Source organism: Lampris incognitus (genome assembly GCF_029633865.1).
Source record: "Lampris incognitus isolate fLamInc1 chromosome 5 unlocalized genomic scaffold, fLamInc1.hap2 SUPER_5_unloc_2, whole genome shotgun sequence".
In the NCBI taxonomy this organism is placed as follows: Eukaryota; Metazoa; Chordata; class Actinopteri; order Lampriformes; family Lampridae; genus Lampris; species Lampris incognitus.
The window spans coordinates 72,291-95,000 of record NW_026611072.1 but is presented as its reverse complement, the minus strand read 5'-3'; the positions used below and the strand labels follow the sequence as shown (position 1 = coordinate 95,000).

The 22,710-nt window shown below is 50.9% G+C and overlaps 1 protein-coding gene across 1 annotated transcript in view; it reads left to right on the top strand.

Annotated features, from left to right (window-relative positions):
* ncf4 (neutrophil cytosolic factor 4) overlaps window positions 1–1,357 on the top strand; it is a 48,533-nt gene extending 47,176 nt beyond the window's left edge. The window contains exon 10 of the mRNA XM_056301647.1: window positions 820–1,357. Coding sequence (XP_056157622.1) covers window positions 820–1,027 — 208 coding nt within the window. The 3' untranslated portion in view covers window positions 1,028–1,357. The remainder of the gene's footprint in view (window positions 1–819) is intronic.
* Window positions 1,358–22,710: the final 21,353 nt, after the last annotated feature.

Sequence of the window (22,710 nt, the reverse complement as noted above, 5' to 3'; positions counted from 1 at the left end):
CAGGAGAAGAAGCTGTATACAGAGTTTTCTTTTTCTCTTGTTTTTGATTTCCCCCCCTTTGCTCCCCAATTGTATCCGGCCAATTACCCCACTCTTCTGAGCCGTCCCGGTCGCTGCTCCGCCCACTCTGCTGATCCGGGGAGGGCTGCAGACTACCACATGCCTCCTCCCATACATGTGGAGTCGCCAGCCGCTTCTTTTCACCTGACAGTGGGGAGTTTCACCAGGGGGACATAGCACATGGGAGGATCACTCTAGTCCCCCCTCCCCCCGAACAGGCGCCCCGACCAACCAGAGGAGACGCTAGTGCAGCGACCAGGACACACACCCACATCCGGTTTCCCACCCGTAGACACGGCAAATTGTGTTTATAGGGACGCCCGACCAAGCTGGAGGTAACACGGGGATTCGAACCGGCGATCCCCGTGTTTTCTCTTGTTTCAGAAGAAAACTATACATCATCTTAGATTTTAAATTTTAATGCCATCTCAAATTAAATAAGTGGACCTGTGTTTACTGTACTGTCTCTCTTTTGGTCGATGTCGCCAATCATATTTCCATTCAAGTGTTGGTTTATATTACAGATATTATTATTTAAAACGGCTTGATTGAAACAGCAAAACTTCAAATGAAATCCCCCAAATTTGCATAAGAGTTGTTATATTCACTTGAGGCGGATGAACCTTTTACTCTATAGAAAGATATGCAGAAATAAAGATAAAGAACAACCGTTTCACAATAACCATCTGTTATTACTCTTCCTCCGTCTCACCCTTCTTGCCTCTCTCATCTCCTTCTACTTGCCCCTCACGCTGTTAGAAACGTCTTCAAGTTGGACAACATAGCCCTCAACTATCGTGACCCGGAAGGCGACCTGATCCGAATCCTCGACGACGAAGACGTCGCGCTGATGATCCGGGAGGGCAGGGCTCAGCGCCGTGGGGAAAAGCGACCCGTCAATCAGTTTCTGTGGGAGCTGCACGTGACCATGGCTGCCGACCTGTCCGTCTACGGCCCCAAGATCTGAGAGACGCAGAAAGACACACATACAGAGAGAGAGATGTGCTGTAGAGTGTGAGACCTACAGAGAAGGCAAGCCGGACACGTAGTTACTGCACACACATGTTACACAAAAAAAAGCGTGTTGCTAATGTTTGTTGCGTGTTGTTAGCATGTCGGTGTTTGGGAAGGTTTCTTTACTGCACTCGTGGTTCCAGTTTTTGTGCAGAACCCAGTACAGTTCGCCGGTAATCAATACACATTGTTACAAAATGCTGCTTGTCATCTGTCACATCTTACACACTTAGATTGTTTTGCTTTGTTTTTGCTTTGTCTTACACTTCAATACATCGGTGTTTAAAACCAGAGTGTCTTTTCTGATTCTTTCATGAAGTGGATAGCAAGAGAAAATCTCCTCATTTCTCTGTCTGTCCTCTGCTGGTACTCCACTCTTTCTCTTCAAGTTGCAGATACTGTGCAACTGAACAGAGATATAGAGGTATTCTGGCACAAGACTTGAGCTGGTAGAGAAGACGACCCAGATTTAATTTCACTGCACATTTTCTCTCAGCGGTGGCGCGGCGGCGCAGTGGGTTAGCACGGTCGCCTCACAGCAAGAAGGTCCAGGGTTTGAGCCCTGGGGTACTCCAACATGGGGGGTCGTCCTCTGTGAGGAGTTTGTATGTTGTCTGTGTGGGTTTCCTCCGGGAGCTCCAGTTTCCTCCCACAGTCCAAACACATGTAGGTCAGGTGAATTGGCTGTACTAAATTGTCCTTAGGTGTGAATGTTTGTGTGTGTGTGTGTGTGATGGCCTGGCGGCCTGTCCAGGGTGTCTCCCCGCCTGCCGCCCAATGACTGCTGGGATAGGCTCCAGCATCCCCGTGACCCTGAGAGCAGGATAAGCGGTTCGGATAATGGATGGATGGATTTCCTGTCTGAAACGGGTCTGTGGCGGCGCTGCCGCGGTGCTAGCGTGGAGCAAATCGAGGGACACGACATCCAGTTCACTGGCATTCTCTACACAAGTCAGGTGAACTTTATTGCAAAGAGGATGAAGGACAAGACATCACTGTGGATGTACACAGTGGGAGTGGTGTAGAGGTTGGACACGCTACCTGAGTGCAAAAATCGGCTCATGCATATGCAAACGTGCTGCACATGCGAAAACACGTGTTGTACTGGCATCACATCACTGAACCGTTTCAGCAGGCGTGCGAACCTGAAGGACATCCACCGCCATTAGATTTGGATGAGACACTTTGAGTGGCAACGGCGTACTGTGTTTGGGTGTTGCGTATACAGAGGAAGATGATGGTGCACAAGTCAAATGCTTTATAACCTTCCACATGCAGAGAGGAAGACCGACGGGGCACTGCATGTGGCAAATATCCTTACGAATTTATTTACCCCCCCCCCTCCCTTTTTCTCCCCAATTGTACTTGGCCAACTACCCCACTCTTCCAAGCCGTCCCAGTTGCTGCTCCGCCCTCTCTGCCGATCCGGGGACGGCTGCAGACTACCACATGCCTCCTCCCATACACGTGGAGTCGCCAGCCGCTTCTTTTCACCTGACAGGGGGACGTAGCGCGTGGGAGGATCACGCTATTCCCCCCAGTTCTCCCTCCCCCCTGAACAGGCGCCCTGGCCGACCAGAGGAGGCGCTAGTGCAGTGACCAGGACACATACCCACATCCGGTTTCCCACCCGCAGACACGGCCAGTTGTGTCTGTAGGGACGCCCGACCAAGCCGGAGGTAACACGGGGATTCGAACCGGCGATCCCTGTGTTGATAGGCAACGGAATAGACCGCTGCACTACCCGGACGCCCCCAACTACCCCACTCTTCTGAGCTGTCCCGGTCGCTGCTCCACCCCCTCTGCCAATCCGGGGAGAGCTGCAGACTTCCACGTCCCTCCTCCAATACATGTGGAGTCGCCAGCTGCTTCTTTTCGCCTGACAGTGAGGAGTCCCCCCCCCCCCAGTTCCCCCTGCCCCTTGAACAGGCGCCCCAACCGACCCGAGGAGGCGCTAGTGCAGTGACCAGAACACGTATTCACATCTGGCTTCCCACCCACAGACATGGGTGTGGGTGGGCCCTGTGATGGACTGGCAGCCTGTCCAGGGTGTCTCCCCACCTGCCGCCCAATGACTGCTGGGATAGGCTCCACCACCCTGAGAGCTGGCTAAGCGATCTGGGTAATGGATGGATGGATGGGACGCCCGACCAAGCCGGAGGTAACACAGGGATTCGAACCGGCGATCCCCGTGTTGGTAGGCAACAGAATAGACCGCTGCACCACCCGGACGCCCATGTTCACGAATTGTAAGAGAGGGGTTGTGGGAAATATTGTGAAAGCTTTAACAACTCCTTTCAAATAAGGAGGAGGGGGTTAACAATGTGTATTCTTAAAAATCATTTCCCACATAGAAAAGGAGGCTCCTGCTCTGGGAATACTGTACCACGTAATCTACCGTGAATTCAGTTCTTCATAAACTGGGAAAGTAATTGCTTACATAACGACATTAACGAGCTTTCTTGCAAACACAGTGAACGGCCGTGTTTATCGCTGCTGTGCAGACGCGGCCTCGTCCTGTTGTTAAGTTGCAAATAGGGAGACACTTGGGCACGTCGTCCTCTGAGTAACGCTCGTTAACGGTTAGATAATGGAGTGGCTCTGTGAACCCGAGCGTTTCCATTTGGCCCAGCCAAAGATAAGAAGGTTTCCCAGGAGGACAACACTGTCCCGCTGAGCTCAAGTCCCGACACGCCGCCGAGCTAAAAGAAGACACACTGGGACCATATCGCCCCGTCCCCCCCCCCCCCCCCCCCCGGACTCTCCAAAAACTATGGAGTCATGCATCAGTAGTTTAGATTGAGAGATAGAAGAGGTGGTGTCATATTATATATCATGACCCCCCCCACACACACACACACCTTCATAGGGAAAACAACACAGCAAAATATGCTATTTCAGACTAACGCCTTTACTTAAAGTAAGAAAAGATGTTTGATCGTATTGGAACGTTGACTAAAGCCTTTAAGTAACATTTTGTTATAAATTGACCACAAACACACTGTGATAATAGTTGGATGGCAACAAAGACGGTTCTTTGGTACAGTGCTTAGTGCGGTCACCTCACAGCCAGAAGGTCCTGGGTTCGAGCCCCGGGGTAGTCCAACCTTAAGGGTGGTCCCGGGTCGTCCTCTGTGTGGAGTTTGCATGTTCTCCCCGTGTCTGTGTGGGTTTCCTCCGGGTGCTCCGGTTTCCTCCCACAGTCCAAAGACATGTAGGTCAGGTGACTCGGCTGTACTAAACTGTCCCTAGGTGGGTGGGTGGGTGTGTGATGGCCTGGCAGCCTGTCCAGGGTGTCTCCCCGCCTGCTGCCCAGTGACTGCTGGGATAGGCTCCACCATCCCCGCCACCCTGAGAGCAGGATAAGCAGTTCGGATAATGGATGGATGGATATTGTTGGAGGCGTCGAGGTAGAAAAGCAGTCTATTCCATTGGTTACCAACATGGGGATCGCCGGTTCGAATCCCCGTGTTACCTCCGGCTTGGTCGGGCATCCCTACAGACACATTTGGCCATGTCTGCGGGTGGGAAGCCGGGTGTGGATATATGTAGCGAATTCAGGGACAGCCAGGAATCGAACCCGGGTCGCCCGCACCACGGGCGACTATGCTAACCGGTCAACTAAAGGGTCCATCCTGTTAGCCAAGGGCTAGCGAGTCTAGCCATCCACGTGCTGAAGTGCTTCAGCATACCAGCTCCCTCACGCCTCACGGTCTCACCGTCCCACCTCTGACACCAATGTAGTGAATTCGGGGGGGCCTCCGGGAACCGCCACAGCCGGGACGCGAACCCCGCACCACAGGCGACTGCCCTAACCAGTCAACTGAAGGGTCTGCAGCCCTCCCCGGATCAGCAGAGGGGGGGTGTGGCAGTGACCGGGGCGGCTCGGAAGAGTGGGGTAATTGGACGGATACAACTGGGGAGGAAAAGGGGGGTAAATACCCCCCCCCAAAGGCAACAAAGAGGGTTTCTTTCCTACAGTTTTATAGAAAATGGTGTTGGAGGTAAACAAGCGTGTCCCGACATCGCCAACGAAATCTGTGCACATGGTTTGAGCGGTCGGTGGGGCGCGAAAGTTGCCCCGGTTAAAATTCATCCGCGGTGCAGATGTACTGCACTAATATGGTACTGCAAACTGTTGGTGTGCCATATTTTGTGTGGCTTCAGCACTGCTGGGCTACCCGCATGGAAAGAGGCAGGAACGATCCCTGTGAGCAAGGCACACACACACACACACACACACACACACATTATGTGTTAACTGATTGTTGTACGGCGGCCACACAAACACACCCCGAGAGTAAATCACAGGGAGCAGGATTAAATGGGAGGACGGGGACATGTCCTTGATAAACCAATTTGTCTCCGCTCCAACTTTTTACATTTATTGCCCTCCCCCCAATTTGATCTACTGGCTTTTTTAATTTACAGCGGCGACGTGGGCGTCCCCCAGCTTGGCTGGGCTTTGACCTTGGCTGACCTCGAGGGAAATGACCTCTGCGGATCGCTGTGGGGTTCAGTAGAAACGGAGGTCGGCCGTTGCGGTGACGTTACAATCAGTTTTCACTGCACGTGCGTGTGTGTGTGTGTGTGTGTGTGAGATTGTGTTATTGTTTTAAATCCCTGCCTGGTTGTCGTTGCAGGATCAGGGACACCCCGCCATTGCTGACTTGTTTACTTGGTTTTTAAAGACCACCACACCGTAACCCCAGCTGATAGTAACAAGGCATATTGTGTTTCAGGGGCGGCACGGCGGCGCAGTGGATAGCGCGATGGCCTCACAGCAAGAAGGTCCTGGGTTCGAGTCCTGGGGTCGTCCAACCTTGGGGGTCGTCCCGGGTCATCCTCTGTGTGGAGTTTGCATGTTCTCCCCGTGTCTGTGTGGGTTTCCTCCGGGGGCTCCGGTTTCCTCCCACAGTCCAAAGACATGTAGGTCAGGTGACTCCGCCGCACTGATTTGTCCCTATGTATGTGTGTGTGTGTGTGTGTTTGTGTGTGTGTGTGTGTGTGTGTGTGTGTCGGCCCTGTGATGGCCTGGCAGCCTGTCCAGGGTGTCTCCCCGCCTGCCGCCCAATGACTGCTGGGACAGGCTGCAGCGACCCTGAGAGCAGGGTAAGTGGTCGGGATGATGGATGGATGGATGGATGATGGATGGATGGATGATGGATGGATGGATGATGGATGGATGGATGGATGGATGGATGGATGGATGATGGATGGATGGATGATGGATGATGGATGGATGGATGATGGATGGATGGATGATGGATGATGGATGGATGGATGATGGATGGATGGATGGATGGATGGATGGATGGATGATGGATGGATGGATGATGGATGATGGATGGATGGATGATGGATGGATGATGGATGGATGATGGATGGATGATGGATGGATGGATGGATGGATGGATGGATGATGGATGGATGGATGATGGATGATGGATGGATGGATGGATGATGGATGGATGGATGATGGATGGATGGATGGATGGATGATGGATGGATGGATGGATGGATGATGGATGGATGATGGATGGATGATGGATGGATGGATGGATGGATGATGGATGATGGATGGATGATGGATGGATGGATGGATGGATGGATGGATGGATGATGTTTCAGGAAAGCAGAAACACTGCACCCTCTCGACATTTAGCTTGACTCGTCGGTCCAGGGGCATCTGGGTCAGGTGGTGTTGGTCGTGGTGTTGGTTGTTAGCGATGGTGGGTCTCTGGCTTGCTGGAGGACACTTTAACAGGACACACTGACGTTGGCAGGATGGTGTCCGTCTGTCTGGCCCGTTGTCTTTCTTCCCCACAACATCAACTGACCACGTTTACATGATGTTAAAAAAAGTGGATTTATTGTGTTAGTCCGACTACGACTGGACTTTAAACGTGTTAGTCCGACTGAAGTGGTACTACATCTAGTTTCTGGAAGTGGGACTAACACACCTAGATGATGCGGTCGGGGATGGATTTACTCCGGCATGTGTACGCTTCAATCAGCCCTGAACTGGCCTAGGCGTTCTGCACATGCTCCATAGTTCCCACGGCGGTCTTTCATCCAATCAGCAACCAGCTGAAAGGGTGCATATCGCCACCTACTGTACCGGGGTGGGACATACTTCCGTCAATAAATCGATTCTCCCCCGATTCTTGTACACTGGGACAACGACAGTAGTCCAGTTACATGGCCTAATGGAGCTGTAACCATAGCAACACTTAACTGTGCATGTAAACGCAGTCAGTGGCGTGTCACCTTGCGTGCCTCATAACCCGGGAAGAAAGGCCAGTCCCCGTCTTGGTGGTGTGTTCGCCCATCGACCTTTGCCCCAAAGTAAATGATCTCCACTCGTCCTTGCCGCCGTGGTGACCTGTTATACATTCAATTAAGCTCATAATGAGTGTCATCCGGGCCAATGCCGAGTCATCCTGCCAGCAGGGCAGCGAGTGGCCTGGGCTCAATTAAGAGCTGACACGTGGAGAGTGAGAAGGGTGATATTTTAATTGACAGGGACCCAGCGGTCGTGTAATTATGTCGGCTGCTGTGCGGATTGTCAGGCAGCGCTTGGAAATCGGGACAGATGATTGTGCGCTCGCGGTGACCAGAATAGCTGCAGAATGACAATTGCGAGTCTGCCAGTTTTGTTCTCGAGCCCAGCGCGCGCGCTCCCTCCTCCTCCCCCGGAACGGCTGCCATCCCGAGATGAGCGCTATATGGGTGCTATTGTGGTCCGAAACCATATTTTTGGATTTGTAAGCACACAACGCGGGTCACAACTCGGAGCGTGCAACCTGCAACATGTGTGTGCGATGGGGGAACGGCTGCAGCTGCTTGCTTGTGTTGCACGCTAGTGTGCACGTGTGCTGTGTGTGTGTGGTTGAGATTTGATGTGATCGAGTTTTGTCTCGCGTCGTAGCTGTAGTTGCTGTGCAAGATGCATCCTCCCGCCTGGCACCGACTGTGGAAAGCCTATTTGCTCCCGTGTGTTCAGACTCAGGGTCGTTATAAATAAGTAGGCCCCCTTGCTTTGTGATATGTCGGTTGTCGCTGGAGCAGGTGGCGTTCGGTGTGTCGCTCAAGATACTTAGGTATTCAACAACAGGTATTTTGTTTATATATATCGTCAGCAGAACACAGATGAATTTCATTTCCAATGTCCCCCGAAGCTCATGAATAGATGGAAATAACAGACTGTCAACACCGCTGGTGTGTACCGCACGTCTCCAAGCAATCAGTGTGCGCCTGGCCTGAATTTGGGGTTTTCCTGCGACTGTCTGTGATGCCAACATATGAACATAGTCTCCCTTTTGTACACCGAAATACCAATATGTAAAACCATCCATGCAGAACCATGATTTGTGTAAGAGCATGCATGGATCATGCAAATCATTTCAAGGGGCCAATATCACAAATCTGTATGTTGATGCATAAAACATTAAAATGCAATCACACCACGTGACTTTCCTCCAAACACAAAAACACTTATTGAGTCTACTGTCACTATTGTTTTTTTCCCTGTTCATCCGTGGCGGCTGGCCAGTACGGGGCGCCGGGGCGCCGCCCCCTTCAAACATCAAGAGATGAAAATCTACTTAAACAGGTTAAATATAATTTAGTTGTATGATGCAAATAATGATGAAATAACAGTTGTCAGTGAGCGCCTGTCAGCAGCATTACATATTAGTTCAAATGGTGTTTGGTTGGTTTCTGTCTGAACACATATACTTCCTGTCCGAATACATATACTTCCTGTCTGAACACATATACTTCCTGTCTGAACACATATACTTCCTGTCTGAATACATATACTTCCTGTCTGAACACATACACTTCCTGTCTGAGTACATATACTTCCTGTCTGAACACATATACTTCCTGTCTGAATACATATACTTCCTGTCTGAACACATATACTTCCTGTCTGAGTACATATACTTCCGGTCTGAATACATATACTTCCTGTCTGAGTATATATACTTCCTGTCTGAGTACATATACTTCCTGTCTGAACACATATACTTCCTGTCTGAATACATATACTTCCTGTCTGAACACATATACTTCCTGTCTGAACACATATACTTCCTGTCTGAATACATATACTTCCTGTCTGAACACATATACTTCCTGTCTGAACAAATATACTTCCTGTCTGAATACATATACTTCCTGTCTGAACACATATACTTCCTGTCTGAATACATATACTTCCTGTCTGAACACATATACTTCCTGTCTGAATATATAATACTTCCTGTCTGAACACATATACTTCCTGTCTGAACACATATACTTCCTGTCTGAACACTGATACTTCCTGTCTGAATATATAATACTTCCTGTCTGAACACATATACTTCCTGTCTGAACACATATACTTCCTGTCTGAACACATATACTTCGTGCCTGAATACATATACTTCCTGTCTGAATACATATACTTCCTGTCTGAATACATACACTTCCTGTCTGAACACATATACTTCCTGTCTGAACACATATACTTCCTGTCTGAACACATATACTTCCTGTCTGAATACATATACTTCCTGTCTGAACACATATACTTCCTGTCTGAGTACATATACTTCCGGTCTGAATACATATACTTCCTGTCTGAGTATATATACTTCCTGTCTGAGTACATATACTTCCTGTCTGAACACATATACTTCCTGTCTGAACACATATACTTCCTGTCTGAACACATATACTTCCTGTCTGAATACATATACTTCCTGTCTGAACACATATACTTCCTGTCTGAACAAATATACTTCCTGTCTGAATACATATACTTCCTGTCTGAACACATATACTTCCTGTCTGAATACATATACTTCCTGTCTGAACACATATACTTCCTGTCTGAATATATAATACTTCCTGTCTGAACACATATACTTCCTGTCTGAACACATATACTTCCTGTCTGAACACATATACTTCCTGTCTGAACACTGATACTTCCTGTCTGAATATATAATACTTCCTGTCTGAACACATATACTTCCTGTCTGAACACATATACTTCCTGTCTGAACACATATACTTCGTGCCTGAATACATATACTTCCTGTCTGAATACATATACTTCCTGTCTGAATACATACACTTCCTGTCTGAATACATATACTTCCTGTCTGAATACATATACGTCCTGTCTGAATACATGTACTTCCTGTCTGAACACATATACTTCCTGTCTGAACACATATACTTCCTGGGTGAGGGGCGCCGGCCAAACCATACCTTACGTAAGCCCTCAGACTTGTGGCGAGCAGGTGACCTGAGGCTGCTGTCTGATTGGTTTCTTCAGATTTTCCAGGGGGCGCTGTTCTGTGCTGCCCCAGACACTCCCACTTTTATTGGCAGCGAATTGGTATTAATGTTTTTTGATCTAATGTGATTGGGCAATTCTCGTGGCTGTCAATCATGTTCACACCCACCACCACGCCTCGTCTCGACTGTCAATCATCCACCGTCTACCGACCCTGATAACATCTATAGGCTACATGGTCCTTCTTAATAACTCTGGGACTGTGTGGACACTAAAGCAGCTTTCAGGGGTGCTGCGCCAAGGTACATTGCCCCCCCCACCCCCCCGCGCCACTGCTTCATCCTCACTTGCTGCCAAGGGCAAACGAAATCTTCTGCAAGGGCTTCAGTACCGGTGAATCTGAAAAATCCCCAACGACTTTCAATAAAGAATCAACCGGAGGATGAAGAAACTGCTTTTTTCCCCCTCCTTCTTTGTAACCTTTATCTCTGCACACAGACGGGGCAGAAAGCTGGGACAGTCACCACGAGCCGCCCCCGGAGGGGCAAACCCGTAACTTTCTCAAGGACAGATAAGAGGGAGAGACCCCGATGACACGAAGTTGTGATTTCTTACCTGTTCAAGCAGAGGATAATAAGCATAGGCTCACACACACACACACACACAAATGTGTCGGTCTCAGTCTCGTTCACTCACTGTCCAGAATCCCTTCCTCAGCTCTGGGGCTGGCGAGATGCTGAAGAAGGGGGCCAGCCGTCCCAGCAGGTATGGAACAGAAGGCAGGGGGACGACATTTCTCTTCCCACGTCAGCGCGGGGCGATATGTAGTATAAACGAGATACGTGTCCTCATTTGTCGAGCTGTCTGAGTCATCGGGGAAGCTCGGCCGCGCAGGAGCATCCACAGAGATCTACGTTTAACCCCAATTTAGACTCAACGGGGATTACAACGCTTAATGAGCCACGTCCCACATCCTTCCCCTGACCTTAACCGTGCCAGACCCACACCCGCACCCCACCTTTAACTCTGACCCAGCTCCTAAACATAACCGTTTTCTCGCCTCCCACCTAAATTTAACCGTGTGACCCGGTGTGGTCTGACGCTGCTAGAGCGCAGCATGTGAGCGGACGACCTCAGCCACCTCTTGACTGCTGTAGAGGGGGTCAAGAGCTCCGGGGTCCTCGGCGTCCGCGTCACCGAGGACCTCGCCTGGGAGGAACACACCGGCCACGTGGCGAGAAAGGCACGGCAGCGCCTCGTCCACCTCAGGCGACCGGAGAGGTTCGGCGTGGGGCCCGGGATGCTACGGGCCTTCGACAGAGGCGCGACCGACAGCATCCTGACTGGATGCATCGCCGCCCGCCACGGGAACTGGACCGCCCACCACCGCAACACCCTGCCGAGGGTGGTGCGGACGGCCCGGGGCATCGGTGGATGCGAGTTTCCCTCCATCCAGGACATATACTATGGACGCTGTGTCAGCAAAGCCTGTAGGAGTATCGAAGACCCCAGCCCCCCCCCCACCAACCATGGACCGCTCCAGGACAGGCGGGGCAGTCCACCACAAGCCCCACTCACACTCACCCACACGCCGGCCGTTCACACCCGGGGGCGGTGTTGAGTCTGCGATACGCACCACCCCCGGGTGGAAGACAGAGCACGAGAAGGGAAGCCACACACCCACCACCACCACCACAGTGTTAGCTTTGCTACGGCGGCTGTTCGAGCTCTCCTTCTTCATCCCTCTCTCCCCCTTGGCCTACCTTTGGACTACTCACTCACCCCTCACCGTCTCTCCGCTTCCCCCGTCTCCCCTCTTCAGTTTCTCTCTCAGTCGAGTTGGGTGGGACTCGGTTGGCGACGCGGCGGCCCGGTGGTCAGCACTGTTGCCTCACAGCAAGAAGGTGCCGGGTTCGAGCACCAGGCCGTCCCGGGTCCTTTCTGTGTGGAGTTTGCAGGTTCTCCCCGTGTCTGCGTGGGTTTCCCCCGGGCCCTCCAGTTTCCCCCACCATCAAACCGACACTTTGTTTTGTTTTTTGGATTTTCCCCCATTTTTCTCCCCAGTTGTATCCGGCCAATTACCCCACTCTTCCGAGCCGTCCCGGTCTCTGCTCCACCCCCTCCGCCGATCCGGGGAGGGCTGCAGACTACCACATGCCTCCTCCCATACATGTGGAGTCACCAGCCGCTTCTTTTCACCTGACAGTGAGGAGTTTCACCTGGGGGACGTAGCGCGTCGGAGGATCACGCTATTCCCCCCTGTTCCCCCTCCCCCCGAACAGGCGTCCAGACCAACCAGAGGAGGCGCTAGTGCAGTGACCAGGACACACACCCACATCCGGCTTCCCACCCGCAGACACGGCCAATTGTGTCTCTAGGGACGCCCGACCAAACCGGAAGTAACATAAGGATTCGAACCAGCGATCCCCGTGTTGGTAGGCCACGGAATAGGCCGCTACGCTACCCTGACGCCCAAGACACCCATGTTAGGGTTACTACTCCTGTCTGTGCCCCTGAGCAAGGCAACGGAAGAAGAAGTGGAGTTGGTCCCCGGGTGCGGCAGCTGCCCTCGGCTCCTGTACAGCAGGATGGAGGCTACATGCAGAGAACACCTGTCCTTGTAACCTGCACACCGAGAAGATTCAGGTGCTCTTCTCTTTCTCCTCCTCCTCCTAAAAACTAGTCCAGCATTTTCTCTGTGCCAGTCTGCTGTTGAGCAGCCTGCAGGGCCCTTTACACGGGTTCAGATCAGGTCTCGGTCACCTACCCGTCTTTCATTCTCATCTCTCTCTCTCTCTCTCTCTCTCTCTCTCTCTCTCTCTCTCTCTCTCTCTCTCTCTCTCTCTCTCTCTCTCTCTCTCTCTCTCTCTCTCTCTCTCTCTCTCTGTCGTTCGCTCTCTCTCTCTCGCTCACTGTCTGTCTGTCTGTCTCTCGCTTTCTCTGTCTGTCTGTCTGTCTCTGTCTCTCGCTCTCTCTCGCTCTCTCTATCTGCCTGTCTGTCTCTCTCTTGCTCTCTCTGTCTGTCTGTCTCTCTCTCGCTCTCTCTATCTGTCTGTCTGTCTCTCGCTCGCTCTCTCTGTCTGTCTGTCTGTCTGTCTCTCACTCGCTCTCTCTGTCTGTCTGTCTGTCTCTCTCTCTGCCGCTCTCTCTGCTGCTCTCTCTCTCTATCGCTCGCTCTCTCTCTCTCTCTTGCTCACTCTGTCGCTCTGTCTGTCTGTCTGTCTCTCTCTCTCTGTCTCGCTCTCTGTCTGTCTGTCTCTCTCTGTCACTTGCTCTTTCTCTCTCTGCCTGTCTCTGTCTGTCTCTCTCGCTCTCTTTGTCTGTCTGTCTCTCTCTGTCTCGCTCTGTCTGTCTGTCTCTCTCTCTCTCGCTCTCTCTGTCTGTCTATCTCTCTCTGTCTCGCTCTCTTTGTCTGTCTATCTCTCTCTGTCTCTGTCTCTGTCTCTCTCGCTCTCTTTGTCTGTCTATCTCTCTCTGTCTCGCTCTCTTTGTCTGTCTGTCTCTCTCTCTCTCTCGCTCTGTCTGTCTGTCTGTCTGTCTGTCTCTCTCTCTCTCGCTCTCTCTGTCTGTCTATCTCTCTGTCTCGCTCTCTCTGTCTGTCTGTCTCTCTCTGTCTCGCTCTCTCTGTCTGTCTGTCTCTCTCTGTCTCTTGCTCTCTCTCACTCTCTCTCTGTCACTTGCTCTTTCTCTCTCTGCCTGTCTCTGTCTCTCTCGCTCTCTTTGTCTGTCTGTCTCTGTCTCTTGCTCTCGCTCTCTCTGTCTCTCTGTCTCTCTCTCTCTGAGTACCACTGATTCATGGCTCAGTAAGTTCTATGGGTAGAACACACATTCAGTGGCTCTCATCAGCTGGGTTTTGTAGTTTAAGAAATTCTCTTGCAACTTTCCGCTCGTTGAAAACATGATCAGTGAACCGACCGTCATACAAACGACATTTTCAACGATCAGACACGTGACATAAAAAACCCACTCGCTTAATATGAAGAAGCAGCAGAGTTAACGTATCTCTTCTTCTCTGCAGACTTTGCTTTGTTTTACAGGCTACCCGGAGAGCTGGCAGTTGGGGGGCTGATGCAGACTCACCATGCTTCCACTTTGGCAATGCTGCCACCTACAGGACTGTTATATCTGTGCGGTAGTACAGAGTGGCCTCACCGCACTTAAAACCACTTCTGTTGTTTCCTTTTTTACTTTCATAGTGACCATTTTCCCATTTTCCTGCCAATGTTGTGAGCACTACTGTAACACGACAGCTTATGGTGGCAGGAGATGCTGTTCGTTCAGGTTTCTGATCAAGGCTGACGGTAACAAGCATTCCTCACATAAGGACAAAGTGTCCATCCATCCATCCATCCATCCATCCATCCATCCATAGGTATCATTTTTTACATAGAGATACATAGATGAATAGATGCACGTATGGACCGAGACAGATTTTCTTGCATTCTTTTTTTTTTTTTCAACCGCTTATCCTGCTCTCAGGGTCACGGGGATGCTGGAGCCTATCCAGGCAGTCATTGGTCGGCAGGTGGGGAGACACCCTGGACAGGCCGCCAGTCCATCACAGGGCCCACACACACACACACCCTAGGGACAATGTAGTACGGCTGAGTCACCTGACCTACGTGTCTTTGGACTGTGGGAGGAAACCGGAGCACCCGCAGGAAACCCACACAGACACGGAGAGAACATGCCAACTCCACACAGAGGACGACCCGGGACAACCCCCAAGGTTGGACTACCCCGGGGCTCGAACCCACGACCTTCTTGCTGTGAGGCGACCGCGCTAACCACTGCGCCACCGTGCGGCCCGGATTTTCTTGCATGCTTGTGTTCATGTGTGCATCCATCCAACAGATGTAGGTACAAATTCTTCTTCAGTAGATGGATGGATGGGTGGGTGAATAAATGTGTTTATATGTGTGCTGATGTGTGCATGTCTGTATTTTCTTTAAGCTAAGAATTCTAATCAAACACTCACACTCATACACACAAGTAAAAAAGCGGTGGCTGCTGAGAGACAGACGTGAACACAGGTCTCTCTATTCCTGGTGCACGAGGCCAGCTTCCAGTAATGGACTGGTTCATCTTCATCACACTCTGTTCTACCTAACACACCACCCTCTCCCTCCTTACAGCTTCAGGTGCTGATGACAGACAGGCTAACACATTGGCACACACACACACACACACACACACACACACTTGCTTTGCTTGCTGGTTGTCCATCGTATCCGATGATCACCATCTTCTCCTATCTGTGGGTCCTTTGGTGGCTGAATAGTCCGATCTTGGATGCACAGTTGTGGTTGCAGACCGGGCATGTAAGAGTGGTGCTCTTCGCACACTTTGCTACACGGTGTTGTGTGCGCTGGTTTCCCATATACTTCAGTCCCTGTGAGACGTGAGAGCGCCAGATGGTGTGGCAGGAGGTAAGTTCCTCCAGAGAAGAGGGGCTGATCTGGCATCTCTTCAGTCAGTGTGGTCTTCATTCGGTCTTTGAGCCGCTTCTTCTGGCCACCAGCGGTGCGTTGACCAAGGTGTAGTTGGCCGTAGAGGACTTTACGGGGGAGTCGTTGGCTGGGTGTGTGAATGACATGCCCAAGCCACCTGAGTTGATGGTGGTTTAAAGTAGACTCCACCCTGCAGCTGCTGCCCGCTCCAACACCTCTGTGTGTGGTACTCTGTCCTCCCAAGTACTGCCGAGGACCCTCTGGAGACACCTCACGTGGAAGGCCTCCAGGCTTCTGAGATGGTCCACGCCTCACATCCATAGAGTAGTGTGGAGATGCACACTGCTCTGTAAACAAGCACTTTGGTGTGGAGATTGAAGTTGCTGTTCTGGACCCCCCCCCCCCCCCCCCACACACACACACACAGAAAAGCAGACGGAAACAAAGGTAACCAGTGAGTTTGCTGAGCATCCGTTAAGACTTCATAGTTGGTCTCCAACAAATTGACATTTTCTAGTGCCATCGCTTACCAAACGGGTACAAAAGGATTAAAAGACACACCGAGGAAGAAGGACCAGGAGGGGAAGGCCCAGACAGGAGACCGACGAGTGACATGATGTCCTCCATCCTTTGGCCATTGAGAGATCCCATCTCAAGCTTTTGTTGAGGGTGTAGTGACAGAAGATGAGGACGAGATGGAGATGAGGTGCTACAGAGAGATTCTAGGCATCTCATGCAGAGACCATATGATGGATGAAGAGGTGAGAAGAAGGTTACCCAAGCCACTGGAACACACGAAGACTTGTGAACAATCATCAAGAAGAGAAAACTGAAACGGTATGGTCACATCTCAAGACGTTTCGGCCTTGCCAAGACCATCCTGCAAGGCACAGTGAGGGGCGGGCAAAGACGAAGACAGAAGAAGCGATGGCTGTGTAACATCAGCGAGGGGGCAGTCCTTGGCTTTGCCAGCTTACAGAGGGGCAGTTGAGGACAGACAGAGATGGCGAGGACTGGTTGTGGATTCAACAGCGGTGTCCCAACGACCTCTCGAGAGGTTACGGGATAGGTGAGGTGAGGTGAGGTAGTGACAGGGATGGGTAGGGTGATATGCATAACCCAATGTCCACCGCAATACATGTTGTGATTAACTATCCATTGACTAATGATTGATTATGGATTATTGGTGATGACAGGTTTGATCTTGTTGTTCTGTTGTGTTCTATTAAAGATAGATTCCATGATGCTACTTAGTCCAGTAGTTCGACGTATTGGACTAGATGCAGAAGGAAGATGGGGCTTAGTTGTTTACCATTATACTCATGCAATTCCCTGGTAAAAGGGCATCTTGACTGTCCTGCTTGTAGTCTGTAGGTTTACCCCTGATTAAACTCCTGATACTTTCCCACACCTTTTCCCAGTTTTGACTCAAGCTTATCTATCGATCTATATATCTGTCTATCTATCTATCTATCTATCTATCTATCTATCTATCTATCTATCTATCTATCTATCTATCTATCTATCTATCTATCTATCTATCTATCTAGCTGGCTGGCTGGCTGGCTATCTGGCTGGCTGTCTGTCTTTCCGCCGTCCATCCATCCATCCATCCATCCATCCATCCATCCATCCATCCATCCATCCATCTCTATCTATCTATCTATCTATCTATCTATCTATCTATCTATCTATCTATCTATCTATCTATCTATCTATCTATCTATCTATCTATCTATCTATCTGGCTGGCTGGCTGGCTATCTGTCTGTCTTTCTGCCGTCCATCCATCCATCCATATCTATCTATCTATCTATCTATCTATCTATCTATCTATCTATCTATCTATCTATCTATCTATCTATCTATCTATCTATCTATCTATCTATCTATCTATCTATCTATCTATCTATCTATCTATCTATCTATCTATCTATCTATCTATCTATCTATCTATCTATCTAGCCAGCCATACGTCCATCTATCTATCCATTTCTGTCTGCTTGCTCGTTTCACTCTTCAATTTTTTTCCTGTTTTTGACACACGGTGGCGCTGTTGGCCCGCTTCAAATGAAGGAGCGATTCCGTCACGCCGCCTAAGGCAACCCGTTATGTAAACTGGCCATCTTTATTAGCAGTCATTATCATCTTCATCATCGCCGTGATCACCATCATTGTCACTGTTTATCAACGTGCTTGTCATCGCTGTGCAGATTATGTCTCTGTCTGCAGCGTGGAAGTGTGGAAGTGATGGGAATATTGTCTAAATTCTGCAGCGTGGAAGTGTGGAAGTGATGGGAATATTGTCTAAGTTCTGCAGTGTGGAAGTGATGGGAATATCGTCTAAGTTCTGCAGCGCGGAAGTGTAGAAGTGATGGGAATATTGTCTAAATTCTGCAGTGTGGAAGTGTGGAAGTGATGGGAATATTGTCTAAGTTCTGCAGTGTGGAAGTGATGGGAATATCGTCTAAGTTCTGCAGCGCGGAAGTGTAGAAGTGATGGGAATATTGTCTAAATTCTGCAGTGTGGAAGTGTGGAAGTGATGGGAATATTGTCTAAATTCTGCAGCGTGGAAGTGATGGGAATATTGTCTAAGTTCTGCAGTTTGGAAGTGCAGAAGTGATGGGAATATTGTCCAAGTTCTGCAGTGTGGAAGTGTGGAAGTGATGGGGATATTGTCTAAGTTCTGCAGCGCGGAAGTGTGGAAGTGATGGGAATATCGTCTAAGCACTTTGGTTTTGACACAGCCCTGACTCCTGACTGCATTTTGTTGTTGTTTGAATTGCTTGTTCCTATCCCAGACAGCATCCGGATGTGGGCCACTTCAGGCAGTGATGCGGCACTGGTGGCCTTCTTCTGGCCCTGACAACATGGATGTGAGCCTGAAGTGGCCCACATGTATAATAGCAAATATGGCCCAAATATGCCAAATCACATGTGGGCCTTTTTCGGCAAAGACGCGGTGCTCTGGGCAACATGTGGTCTGGATGTGACCCTGAAGTGGCCCGTGTGGTAAATGGTGAATATGGCCCAAATATCACAAAACACATATGGGCCACCTTTGGCAAATATGTGGCACATGCGGCATTGCTATGGCTTGGTTCTGGCCCAGATCTGGCAAACAGGAGCGGACCGCCCAAGTGCCATCATTCCACGCGGTGTGTGGGCCGGATGACGTGTGGGGTGTGGGACGGGTCCGGGCCACAGCGGTTTGGCTATCTGGGGTGGCCCACGACTGTCTGCACGTGTTGTTGTAGGGTCTGGCTCCTGTCACAACTGGTTTTAATTCACCGCGAGTTGGGAGGGTCAGCTGGATACTGACAGAATAAACCCAATAGTGCAACACGAGGTTCACGTGTGACGGGGTCGGTCGGAGCAGAGCTGATCCGAGTCGTGCCTGTTAAGTTGTCTGCGGTCATCCTGGACAACAGGAGGAGAGAGGGAGGGAGGGAGGGAGGGAGGGAGGGAGAAGATGAGCCACGCCGTCGCCTCCCTGCAGCACAGCAGGGCCGGAAAGAAAAAAAGAGGTTGAGAAATTGGATTAAGAGAAGAGAAAGAGAAATGACGAGAGACAGAGAGAGAGGGGTGGTGGGGTGGAGGGGGAGGGGTCACAGACCAATGAGCAGCACACACACAGTCAGTTTTACCACAAAATGTTGAAGCCGGGCGACTGGAGACCCACAGATGGCTAGACACGCACAAAAGGTCAATTATGGAGCTGCGGAGGAGGGAGAGACTGGCTGGGAGGCTGTTGTCAAGAACTTGGCCTAGGATGTTGGTGTGAAGACACTTTTGTGTGTGCACGTGTGTGTGTGTGTGTGTGTGTGTGTGTGTGTGTGCATGTGTGTGCGTCCAGCTCTTCCAGGTAACAATAAAAAGACAGACAGAGGGGAGAAAGAGAGGAATGGAGGGTGCAGATAGAGGACAGGGTTGAGTTTGAGTCCGCTTCTTCCTTGTGGACTCTGCATGTTCTGCGAGGGGTCATGCAGGTTTTCTCCCTGTGATCCGTTTTCCCTCCCAGCCTTCAGAACCGGGCGTGTATCAGGAATCAGGGACACTTTGTCATTTCACTTCATGCACTTGCGCACATAAAATGAAACGAAACGCCGTTTCCCCCAGCCCACGGCAGCGCAACACAAACCCAAACACACATACCCAAACTACACAACAAAATCCCTGTCCAAGGGACCGAACGCCAGCCAGGATGACTGTCGGAACCGCCGGTCTGCATGGGCTAGCAGTTAGCTTAGCTTGCCCCGCCTCCGCGTCCTGTCAGACCGCCCTCAGCGTGTCCTCCTCGGGCACAGCTCCAGGCAGGGGCCGTGGTCCCCGGGCCCACCAGCTCTCCCAGCCAGACACCCTCGACACACCTCCCCGCACTCCTCACGACCACATCAAAAGCACCACAGTCAACGCCAGGTGAGGCCGCCGCCAGACTGCCCTGGGTGTTATGGGAACTGCCGGTCTGCATGGGCTAGCAGTTAGCTTAGCCTGCCCCGCCTCCGCGTCCTGTCATACCGCCCTCAGCATGTCCTCCTCGGGCACAGCTCCAGGCAGAGGCCGTGGTCCCCGGGCCCACCAGCTCTCCCAGCCAGACACCCTCGACACACCTCCCCCCCCCGTGCTCCTCACGACCACATCAAAAGCACCACAGTCAACGCCAGGTGAGGCCGCCGCCAGACTGCCCTGGGTGTTATGGGAACCGCCGGTCTGCATGGGCTAGCAGTTAGCTTAGCATATGCCCAGCTCTCCCAGCCATCAAACGAAGACAACACTTAGACGCAGACGTGGACAAAGACACTGCATGGACGGTGCTGGGGAGGCCGCTACAAACGTGAATTCGCGCCGCCATCTTCCCACACCGGCACTGGGTGAGGCAGGTAGATGAACTGGCGACGCTAAACTGGCCTGATGAAAAAGGAAGTGAGAGTTGTCTGCGTCGTCTGAGTTTTAGGCCCGTGCCCCAGGGTCCTTGTCCCAGGGTCCACCGGGCTGTGGTGGGCTCAGCTCTTATAATCTTGAGAGGGATTAAGCGGCACAGCTGACAGCATAAAGGACGGTTCTAAAAGGTAGAGAATGACGCCAATTTTAGCACAGCACTGAGCGAAAAGCCCTGTTGATATGGGTTATTCAGGTGGCAGTACACGTGGGTATTGGTGTGGACAACAACGTAATATACGAGTCACAGAGCTCGTCCCGTTAAGAGGTCTAAAGCTCCCATCTCAGAGTACGTCCTTTCCCCAACAGCGACTCCTACAGCTGGTAAAATGGCAGCGAGCATAAAGCCAGTGTAAATAACCCAATTTCTGTTTTAGCTCCAAAGAAGAGATAGTCCTGTCGAACAGGCATTTCCGTTGCTTATATTGCGTCTTTTACCTGTTTTAAGCTTATAGTGAAGGAGTTCAGGTATCTCGGGGTCTTGTTCATGAGTGAGGGGAGGATGGAGCAGGAGATTGACAGGTGGATTGGTGCAGCATCAGCAGTAATGCGGACGTTGTACCGGACTGTTGTGGTGAAGAGGGAGCTCAGCCAGAAGGCAAAGCTCTCAATCTACCAGTCAGTCTTGGTTCCAGCCCTCACCCATGGCCATGAGCTTTGGGAGTTTCCTTCGTAGGGTGTCTGGGCTCAGCCTTAGAGGTAGGGTGAGGAGCTGGGACATCCAGAGGGAGCTCGGAGTAGAGCCGCTGCTCCTTCGCGTCGAAAGGAGCCAGTTGAGGTGGTTCGGGCATCTGATCAGGATGCCTCCTGGGCACCTTCCTTTGGAGGTTTTCCGGGCACGGCCAACTGGGGGGAGACCCCGGGGTAGACCCAGAACTCGCTGGAGGGACTACATGTCCAGCCTGGCCTGGAAACGCCTCGGGATCCCTCAGGAGGAGCTGGAGGGTGTTGCTGGGGAGAGGGAGGTCTGGAGGGCCCTACTTAGCTTGCTGCTACCGCGACCCGACCCCGGAGAAGTGGCTGAAGATGAATGAACGAATGAAAAGCTGATAGTGTTTTATTTCCTGTTTTAACTAGAGGGGCCTTTATTTTGAAAACTGGTACTTACCTAGTTCCTACTGCGAGAGAAAAGAGAAAACGGTGAAACGAAAGCATGAAAGGTTTAATGTATTAGCATCCCCCCGCCCCCAAAAGAGGCACAAGGTTAGTATTCGTTGTAACTGTAATATTAACATATGGTTTGTGGTTTAAAGTAGTTTTGAAGTATTAAGAATTCTTTCTTACCATTCACTTAATTGAGTTAGCATTAGGTTAATGTGAGCTAGTTAGGCTAGGCTATGCTAATTGCTTGCCAACATATTTGTTGTTTGTGTTTTTATAACTATAGCTCTTACGTTGGTTTTGGGGTTACCAATGAATTTGAAGTCATCAAGTGTCGGACCATCTTTCAGAGGGATATGCTCCAGCCAGACTTCAAAACCAACGGGTGACGTCACAAACCCGTCGCCATGTGGCGCACGCATGCCCAGTAGAACAACAGACATGGGGGGGGGGGTTTCTGCGGATAGCAAAGTTTTCGGAAACGTTCGACCCGAAGACGGCCGGATTAGCATGGATTTAGGCTAACGCCAAGTCCACACGTACAAGGGTATTGTAGCGAATTCGGGGGACAACGCAACCACAGGAACTGCCGCGGCCGGGACGCGAACCCGTATCGCCCGCACCGCAGGAGGCATCGCTAACCGCTCGACTAAAGGGTCCCACCCGCCAGCCAGTGGCCAGCGTGTCTACTTATCCATGCACGTTACACTACTGTAACGTGTATTGTAACGCACGTAACGTGCGTTGCAATACACGTTACAGTAGTGTAACGCACGTTGCGTTGTCCCCCGAATTCGCTACAGCATTCTTGAAAACGGGCTTTTCCTCCACGAGGATTGTTTAAAGAGAAGCT